This window comes from Canis lupus, chromosome 20 (assembly GCF_011100685.1).
Source record: "Canis lupus familiaris isolate Mischka breed German Shepherd chromosome 20, alternate assembly UU_Cfam_GSD_1.0, whole genome shotgun sequence".
NCBI lineage: Eukaryota > Metazoa > Chordata > Mammalia > Carnivora > Canidae > Canis > Canis lupus.
The window spans coordinates 42826454-42836868 of NC_049241.1; the positions used below are offsets into that span (position 1 = coordinate 42826454).

At 46.3% G+C, this 10415-nt stretch overlaps 1 protein-coding gene across 1 annotated transcript; it reads left to right on the top strand.

Moving 5' to 3' along the window:
* Window positions 1-894: 894 nt before the first annotated feature.
* On the top strand, window positions 895-5471 carry CCR1 (chemokine (C-C motif) receptor 1). The gene is made up of 2 exons (NM_001038606.2): window positions 895-1137; window positions 4289-5471. The coding sequence occupies exon 2, from the start codon at window positions 4352-4354 to the stop codon at window positions 5417-5419; it is 1068 nt and encodes a 355-aa protein (NP_001033695.2). The 5' UTR covers window positions 895-1137; window positions 4289-4351; the 3' UTR covers window positions 5420-5471.
* Window positions 5472-10415: the final 4944 nt, after the last annotated feature.

Genomic DNA, 10415 nt, shown 5'->3' on the forward strand with positions numbered 1-10415 from the left:
ATCTTGCCTCAAGTCTTCACTATACAGATGAGGAAACAGCCTTGAAAGGGCAAGTGACATTTTCAAAGCACCCTGGCATTCCTTTCTGAAATGGTGCTTTGTACCATCTGTGAGGAAGGCTAGTGGGGTCCTGTGTTAAGGAAAAGGAGTAGAACCTGAGGGGGACGCAAGCACAGGAGCAGAGTAGGTGTTGACTGTGGGGAGACTTGCAGGAAGCATCCTTCACCAGACACTTTCCCTTGGGCCAGGTGCTCCATGACACTCTTCACCTACGAGCTGACCGTGTACACCTGCTCCGAGCGAGTGTTCAGTCATCTCATCTGATGGAGTGAGAAGCCAAGACTTCTCAAGGCACAGTTGTCTGCCCTTGTCTCAAGGAGAGAGCTGAGACTTGGCCATGGCCAAGTTGTACTCTTGCAGAAAACAGGAACGTGAGATCAGAAAGGAATGGCCAAAATCCAACGCAGAGACCTGGATTCACTCCAGGCCGAGGTTCCTTGAGGTGAAACTGTTCAGTGGGGTCTGATGAGGTAGAGAATGGGGAACAGAGAGGGACAGCAAGTGGTCAGAGGTGAAGGACATAGGGGGCACCAGAGAGAAGCCGCTGCCTCTCTCGGGCTCTCTGCCAGTTCATTTTGAGGAACAGGATCCAGGTTCTGGTTTAAATCCTTCCATTTGCGAGCTTTAAGAAAAAAAAAAAGGGCCACTCACTGACCACAAGACCTCTATGCCCTGCCCTCCCTCAACCCCCAAAACACACGTAAGCTCAGCCTTTGATTGCTTCACAAATTCTGGGAACACCTCACACCATCTCTCCCCCACTCAACTCCACCCAACCCCACCCTCCCCAGTCCCCTTAAGGCAGAGCTCCCCAGGGAGGAGCACAGCTGAGAGCGAACCCAGCCTCGAGGAACTGCCGCTGGCGGGTATCGTGGCCATTCACGGACACCCAACCATACGAAAAAGAAGAACTTTGTCCCTTTCTTGTCATTCTGAGACTGTGAACCCTGGAGTCCTAAATCATCATACAGGAAGCTGAGGACTTCCTGCTCAATCAGGACGTTGAAACTTGATTTCATGAAGATTCTACAAGCTCCAGAAATAGAGACTTCGTGGACAAAATCCTTAGAGATCAGAGTAAGTGTCACTTGTCTTTCCTGTCTTGTCAGTGACAGCTGAGGGCAATCTCGTTTGAAGACATGTGTGTCGCCAGGCGGAACTGTGGGCCTCATGTTGAGGGCATTATTTACTTGTCTCCTCAAAGGTGAAGAATTCTTTGAGGGCCAAGCAAATGTCTAAGTAGCCCATCGATGCATCTATAAGGCGATTAATTGTATAGCAATGCTGACAATGGGTGAATTTATAAGACTAGGTGCTCAGATAGTAAAATAGGGTGGGGTGGGTTTTTTTTTGCTAAAAAAAGGGAAGCTTTCCTGAAAGATTGGTTGTTGGCAAGTGATTGAGAAAAATCAGCCTTTCTAAAGTCAGTTAAGAAACAAGAGGCTCTCTGTGAAAAATGATTCAAGAGGAAATCACTTGCCAAATTGCCCTACAAAAACAAAAACCAAACATGGTGTATGAAGAAATTGTAGCAAAAGGGAAATATGAATTAGGAAAAAAAAAAAAAAACATTGCAGATGCAAGGATGATTTGATGGTGGACCAATCTCTTGAGAAGGCTAGAGCCAAGGAGCCTCACAATCAGGACTGCTGATCTGTCCTTGGAGAAGGTAGGATTTTACCCTCCTGAAGGCAGGCGAGGTCTTCTTGGGATGCATCCATTCTGTTCTAACAAAGAGGCAGGTCAGAATTTGTTCTGAGGATGGAGGGGCGTGGGGGCTACTTGGAGGTATCTACTTCAACTGTTCCTCCATAAAATGTGGAGTGCCCCAGATTCTCAGAGTTAGAAACTCTCAGAAGTTTGCGTAGCTTGTCAGCAGGCTGTGTACCAACTCACTGACCCTTGAGTCTCCACTCTAACGGAACAATCTGGGCTATTCAGCTGTGGGGAGGGAAGTGCCAGTAAATGTTTAACAACTAGCTCTACACACACACACACACACACACACACACACACACACCCCTGATTTCTAGTGTTTGTGGATTTCTATGGTGTAAACATCCCCACTATGATTGATTTCAAGCTACCGACCCCGCGAATGCAGAGTTGGGGAAAGATGCACACGATTGGTTTTTATGAACCAGTATAAATCAGCCCCTGCACACCACCAGGCGTAGGTGTCTTATCATCAGACTGCCCTTTCTTGGCTCAAAGACTTCACCAACTCCCGGTTTGGAGGATGCTGGCACTGCAAGGTTCCGGGCTCCAGGCTCCCAAAGGCCTTGGGGCAGACTTTGCAGCAGACTCCAGCGGGGCTAGATGGCAAGAGGGTCCTTGTGTCTTCCTCCACTGCCCCACACCAGGTCATCCCTCTCCTAGAGCTGTTGTGGGGTGCCTGGCAAGTTGGGAAAACAGTAAATGGAGTTGGAGGTGGGGGGCGGGGAGGGGGCTGGTGAAGGCGATCCTCTGTTCAAATGGCATGAGCAATGCTGACTCAGTTTGCCTTCGCCTTTGCCAGAATTCCCCAGAAACTGGGCTCATGAGCTCGTGGGTCTTGCACCAGGTGCTCTCTGTGCTTCCAAGCTGCTTGTAGCTTCTGCAGTAGACCTGCCAGCCCACCCAAAAGGGCTGTCTCCCAAACTGACCTGTCAGCCCTGGAGGGCTGGTGAGGAACAGACAAGTTCAGAGCTGGAGGCGTCAGACACAGGGATGGATTTGACTGGAAACGACAGTCCCCCAGGCAGGGTGTATGACACTGACCAGCCCCCCCCCCCCGCCCACCAATGTGCTTAATGTTCTAATGGCCACTGCAGAAATGTGAATTGTGTACGAAGGAAACATTCATTAAGCAATTGAGAAGAAAGAGTGCTAGAGACTCCAGATTCTGGATGGGAATGATAATGTAGGAACCAGCTACCTTACTGATCGGTCTTTATGTCAAATCAACTCAAACTGGTGGCTACTGAAAATTTCAAAGTGCGCTTCACGTGGAAGGGACTGTCACCGTCCCCCACTGTCAAGCAGAATTCATCTGCCAGATTAACTACGAAGAAAAATGGTGGGGGACTTGGGGAGAAGGGTACATCAACCAGAATAGGACTGGAGCCTGGGACTGGCCTCAGGGAAGGGTCAGTGCAAGGAAGGAGGAGCCCTAATATTTACTGAGGATCCGCTAAGTACAAGGGGGCTGGCTTTTCTCATACACGATATTAGCCATGCAAGATGTTACTTTCCTACATGACAGATGAGGAAATGAGGCTCAGAGAAGTAGATTAACTTACTCAAAGTCACACAGCTGGTAGGTTACACAAAAACCCATGGTCCCTTTGGGGAGGTGTCTTTAGAAGTGGAAAGGAGCACTGAAAATCGGGGGCTGGGGGAGTCCTACAAAGGCAAGCTATCTAGTGGTTCTTTTTTGTTTTTCTTTGTTTCAAGACAACCTTGGGTAAAAATATCTAAGATATCCAAGCTGACCCAGTCTGGTGCCCTCAGGGTCCTCATCTACTAAGGAATGGGGCTGGCCTTTAGAATTTCACTGTGGCAGCACTATGGGTCTTTGGGGTAGGATAATGTTTGTATTACAGGACATCCTTGGCCCTGCCTACTCAATGACCAGACAGTAGCATCCCCTAGTCTCTGTGGCAACTAAAACAAACAAACAAATCCCGCATATTTTCCTGTGCCCCCACCATGCTACATCATTACTGCCTGAGAATCTTTTTAGTCTCCGTAGCCATGAAGACCCATTTGTATGTTTGGGGCTTGAGAGCTTCTTCCTGGAGACCCCCCAATGCAAATCCATTGCTCCATGAAAGCAACTCCAGCTCTCATTCTCATAAATACCTTACCACTTCGAACTCCTCCATCATCACCTCAAAACTGAGGAACAGTGGCACCCCCTCTGTGGGGGTGGGGGAGAGTTGTCTTGCACTAAGTCCAATGCCAAGACCTCGGGCAGCGCTGCTTCAGAGAAGTGTGGTGAGATCTCCCTCTGTCTGTGCTCTCCAGCCATGGACTTGTCCTTCACCACCCTGAGTGCCCAAGTAATTGGATTAACAATGGGTGGGCTCCTCCCTTTACCGCCTATGCCCTCTGTTAGATTCCAGGTTCCCCGAAAGGCGGAGAGGACTTGGATCCCCCTCGCTCTAGGGCCTGATACGCAGTAGGTACTCAGTAATCAGTTGTCAGGTGGTCGAAGACCTATAATCACTAACATTGTTGTCCACAGCCCACTGCCTTTCCCAGCAGAGTAAACAGACACCGTTTGCCTTGACTAGTGCAAGAAGCCAGGATGGAAACCACAGCGCCCAGCAGGGACTATGACCAGTCGACAATGTATGACTATGAGGGCATAACCCCATGCCAGAAGGGAGAGGTACGGACCTTTGGAGCTCAGCTGCTTCCCCCCTTGTATTCCCTGGTGTTCATCATTGGCCTGGTCGGCAACATCCTGGTGCTCCTGGTCCTCATGCAATACAGGAGGCTCAAGAGCATGACCAGCATCTACCTTCTCAACCTGGCCATATCGGACCTGCTCTTCCTCTTCACGCTGCCCTTCTGGATCGACTACAAGCTAAAGGATGACTGGATTTTCGGTGATGGCACCTGTAAGTTGCTCTCGGGGCTTTATTACACAGGCTTATACAGCGAGATCCTTTTCATCATCCTGCTGACCGTCGACAGGTACCTGGCCATCGTCCACGCTGTGTTTGCCCTGCGGGTTCGGACTGTCATCTTTGGTATTATCAGCAGCATTGGTGCCTGGGTCCTGGCCCTCTTGGCCTCCATCCCAGGCTTCTACTTTTCCAAGACCCAGCGAGAACTCTCCCACACTACCTGCAGCCTCCACTTCCCTTATGAAGACCTAAAAGCCTGGAAACAGTTCCAGGCTCTGAAACTGAACTTACTGGGGCTGGTTTTGCCTCTGTCGGTCATGATTATCTGCTACACAGCGATCATACAGATTCTGCTCAAGCGACCCAACGAGAAGAAGGCCAAAGCCGTCCGGCTCATTTTTGTCATCATGATCGTCTTCTTTCTCTTTTGGACTCCCTACAACCTGACCGTGTTGGTCTCTGCTTTCCAAGACAGCCTGTTCACCGATGAGTGTAGGCAGAGCAAACAGCTGGACCTGGCGATGCAGGTGACCGAGGTGATCGCCTACACGCACTGCTGCGTTAACCCTGTCATCTATGCCTTCGTCGGGGAGAGGTTCCGCAGGTACCTGCACCAGCTGTTCCACAGGCTGGTGGCCAGGCATCTGGCTAAAAGGTTCCCCTTCCTCTCCACGGACAGACTCGAGAGGGCCAGCTCCATGTCTCCCTCCACGGCGGAGCATGAGCTTTCTGCTGGGTTCTGACTCGGGCTCAACAAGGGTGACCCGCCAGTCACTCTGACCCAAGCTGAGGCAGGTTGGGTCTCCCCACCAGGTTCAGACACCTGGCACAGCATGGAATTGCAGCCATGTGGGGGTGAGGGAGTTTAAGGGCAGTCTAGACGAAATCACCTCCGGAGTTTGCATCCTCTCCAAGAACTCCTCCCTGGTAGGAAGGAGGGGAGTGAGCAAAATGGAACATTCCAGAAGACTAGGAGGGTGGGTGCAGAGGAAAAGCTTGGGCCCCAACAGGATTTCAGATTTGTGATCATTAACATTTGTAAACAAAGCCACTGAGCATCCCTGCCCACGTCCCTGTCCCTACTATCAGTGAACTTGGAGTCAGTGATTTCCTACTGACTCTACTCTGAGCAAGGAGCCAAACAGGAACCAGCAGCCTCCTCCCCACCCTCACCTACCCCCACTCCGCCCCCACTGCAGGATTTAGACCCTTGGAAACCCTGAGAAATAACTCAAGCCCCAGTGGGAAATAGGATTGGGGAACTGTCCTTGGCAGTGGAACTGAGAAAGCCCTTGGCGAGAATTGTTACATTTGCAAAAATCAAACAATTCAGGCAGTGGACTAGTCACGGATCACACGCATACTATGTTTTACTTCTTGAAATCGCCACAGAGGGGAGGGACTCATTATTTCCAGTTTCTTCTTTCTGAATATTTTCCAGAATCTCCCTTCTTTGTAAGTTGGATGATGTGGGAGTACATTCTGATGGCTTTATTGCAGAAATTAATATCAGGCTCTGCTTCCCCACCCAAGCCTTCTGGTTTTACAGGTCAGAGTTCTAGCTGCCACCTGGGACACATCCACAATAAAATGACCTGGTGTGCAGCTAACAGTGTTTGAGGCTGAGAGGGAGGAGGGTGAGGAGGGGACTCACGTTGATGTGGAAGGTTGAGAGGATCCTAAACTCAAAGGAACATATTTCCCCTAAATGTCCTTAACACTTGATCTCTCACCAGGGACCTTCTGGTCATCACAAATTTCTTCCCTTTTCCCTAGGATGTGTATTTCTTTAAAAAGAATTTTCCCAATAACAAAAGCAGCTTAAAAACACAAAGGGAAAAAGAAAACACCAAAATCACCCAATTCTCACTACCCAAAGACAACTACCGTGCACTCTTGGATGTTTTTTCTTTTAGCTTGGTGTCTTTCCTGTGTGTATTTACGATGGCGACAAAGATGGACTTCAACTGTACTCTTGTTGTTTTTAAGTAGAAGTATGTTGGGGTCACTTTCCTAGGTGAATAAATCATGTTAAAACATTGTTTCTGAAGGCTGCGCTGAATTCCACAGCAGGGCTATATCCTAATTTATCCCACCCATTTCCCCACTATTGCTTGCACAAATCGATTCCATCTGGAAGTGACCAGTGTTGACTGACTGAGGATCTGCTTCCTTCAAAGCGAGTTCTCTGAGCCCTGAGAGGCACACAGGCATAGGGATGTTGGGAGACCCCAGGCAGGATGGGTGGGGCTGCCCTGGAGCCTGTGGTGCTGGGTAGCAAAGGGGAAGAAGGGATCCATCGGTCAGGAAGTACCCTTAGTGAGTGGCTGTCCCATCTTATAACACAGTGACATCATTGGGCTGGCTGCTCTTTTTTTGGGTCTTAGAGTTATGCTTTTATCAAGCCACCCTCCCCTTCAGTCAGAGACCTACTATGTGCCCAGGCTTTTTTTTTTTTTTTTTTTTTTTTTTTGTATGAAGAGGCCGGTACCATGATGGTTTGGGAAATTTTTGTCTGGAGAGGAGGTGGTCACACTGCACTGGGCTTATGTTTCCACATACAAAATGTGAACAAACCCATGCCTTGAGAGTCAAGGAGGGTGGGGAGTCAGCTTTCTACTTGTAAACCTGCCAGTCTCTGTAGGGTGGAGAGAAGAAGTCATGACAGAATGAAGAAACATTTGTCTACCATTTTGGTAAATTAAGACTGCATCATGAAACAGCATTTGACCCACAAAACTATCCTAATGAGAAAGGTTGTCATGATAACCTCCTCCAGGTCCATTTATGAAATAATGCTTATGTTTTAACTGGTCATAAAGGTGACAATGTTCATTGTAGAAAACCAGAAACAGATAAAGAAGCCAAAGAAGAAACCGGAAGCACATGTAGTCACTACCCACAACCCACACAGGGCGGTCTCTCTTAGCCCATTAATGTCACGGTGTGTCCCCTGGGTTGCTTTCTTTCCAAATGTACACACACACATCTGCAATCACACTTTACATTTTTTTGTGTGTAGCCGTGGTCACATTGGACCATAGTGAGCGCTTGTAAATGCTGGTGGAATGGATCGATCTCTGAGCCCCCAGTTTCTTTATAAAGTGAGGCTAAGACTAATATCTACCCCTGTGGGGCAGATTTAACCTGAGGATTAAATGAAGCCAAGCAAGGCAAGTAGGTGATCTCTTTTTTTTTTTTTTTTAAGATTTTATTTTAATTCAGGTCAGTTAACATATGGCATAACATTGGTTTCAAGGGTACAACAGAGTGATTCAGCACTTCCATACATCCCCGCATCACAAGTGCCCTCCCTCATCCCCATCACCTGTTTCCCCCACCCCTCTCCCCTCTGGTAACCAGCAGTGTATTCTCTGTAGTTGAGTCTGTTTCTTGGGTGATATTTCTTCCAAGTCTGTCAGATAAGACATCTGACTCTCCCTGCCAGTGCCCCTCCTCATTCACTCAGGGCATTTATGGTTGTTTCTAGCATTTCATCTTCAGAAAGGTTGCCAGAGGAGCCCAAAGAACTTCCGTAACTCTCATCCAGATTTCCCAGCTGTCAGCATTTTACCACATTTGCTCTAATTCATCTCTCTCTCTCTCTCTCTCTCTCTCTCTCTCAAAAGACAGGCAGGCAGATAGATAGATATAAATGTACTATTTTTCTCCAGGACCATCTGAGAGCAGGGTGCAAAGATGATGCCGCGTCAGCCTTTTGTGCTTCAGAATGATTTTACTAGCAACAAGGATGCTCTCCCACATAATCAAAGCAGAAACTAACTGACACAATATCATCATGGAATATGTAGCCTTCTTTCCAATTTTGCCCACTTTGCAAATAATGTCCTTCGTAGTCCCAGGATCTAGAATCATCGTTTACTTAGTCATGATGCCTTCCTAGTTTCCTGCAATCAGGAGCAATTCTTCAGACTTTTCTGGTCCTTCCTGACCTCAACATCTTGAACGCCACAGTCATCTGGCAGATGATTCCTTGTTGTGGGTTTCCTGATGTTTCCTGATGATTAGATTCCGGTTATACAACTAGAGCAGGAACCAACTAGAGCATCACAGAAGTTGATGCTGGGTTGTTCTCAGTGCATCATATTTGGAGGCGTTTGGTGCCAACCTGCCCCCTGACTAAAGATGTTGAACTTTATCACTTGCTTCAGAAAGTCTCCACTAGGTTTCTCCACTGTCAAGTATATTGTACTGATTAATCAATAAGTGCCCATTAGTGGGCATTTCACCATATAGTAAAAGCATCTTTTCTCCTCCACTTATGTGTTTATTCATTTATTTGCTTATAACATCATGACCTCACAGGTTCCCTTTATATCAATGGGATAGAATATGATATTATTTTTATTGTTTTGATGTACAAATTGTCCCAGATTTACCTAATGGGAGCCCTTCGAGTAGGATCCTACACGCTGTTGCTATTTTTTCCATCAGTTTTTGAGCTTTCTTACTTTTTGGCATATATGGTGTTAGGTTCTGCACAGCACAAGTAAGCATCAACAAAATAAAAAGGCCACCTATGGAGTAGAAGAAAATATTTGCAAACCACATATCAGTAAGGAGTTAATATGCAACATATACAAGGAACTCATATAACTCAAAAGTAAAAAAAAACAAATAACCCAATTTAAAAATAAGCAAAGAACCTATTCAATAGACATTTTTTCAAAGAAGACATACAAATAACCAACAAATACATGAAAAGGTGCTCAACATCACTCAGGAAACATCATCACCAAGGAAATGCAAGTTGAAACCATCTCACACCCATTAGAATATCTATTACCAAAAAGATAAGAGATAACAAGTATTGGTGAGGATGTGGGGAAAAACGGAACTCTGTACACTGTTGGTGGGAATGTCAGGTGGTACAATCACTATAAAACACAGTATGGAGGGTTCCTCAAGAAATTAAAAGTAGAACTATCATATGATCCAGCAATTCCAATTCTGTGTATTTACCCAAAGGAAACAAAATATTTATCTCAAAGAGGCATCTGTATTCCCCTGTTTGCTGCAGCATTATTCACAATAGTCAAGGCATGGAAACAACAGAGGTCTCCATCAACAGATGATTGAAGAAAGTGGACAACCCAAAGTGGAAGCCCCATTCTAAGGTTTTTTTTCTCCCAGTTTTATTGAGAAATAATTGATATATAATCACTATGCATGTGTAAAGCATATAGCATGATGGTTTCATTTACATACATTGTGACATGATGACTACAATAGGTTTAGCCAACACTTACCTTCTCATACAGATACAGTTTTTTAAAAGGAGACAAAAAGAGGAAAAAATCTTCTCCTTGTGATGAGAACTCTTGGGATCTACTCTCTTAACACCTTTGCTGTATATCCTATAGCAGTGTTATCTGTGGTCATTATGTCACACATCACATCCCTAGGACTCACTAATCCTTTAACTGCAAGTTTGTACCCTTTGACCCCCTTCCTCTGATTCCTTCTCTTCCACCCTCTGCCTCTGATGACCACAAGTCTCAGCTCTTTTTCCATGAGTTTGTTGTTGCTGTTGTTTTTAGATTCCACATATAGGTGAGATCATACAATATTTGTCTTTCTCTGTCTGACTTATTTCATTTAGTGTCGTGCCTTCAAGGTCTATCCATGTTGTCACACGTGGTGGGATTTCCTTGTTTTTAATGGTTGAATTATATATATGTAATATATACATATAAAATATTTTAATATAATTTCTCA

Bases quoted from the DNA above. Each gene is read 5' to 3' on its own strand.
- CCR1 (NM_001038606.2), top strand. From the start codon at position 4,352: ATGGAAACCACAGCGCCCAGCAGGGACTATGACCAGTCGACAATGTAT.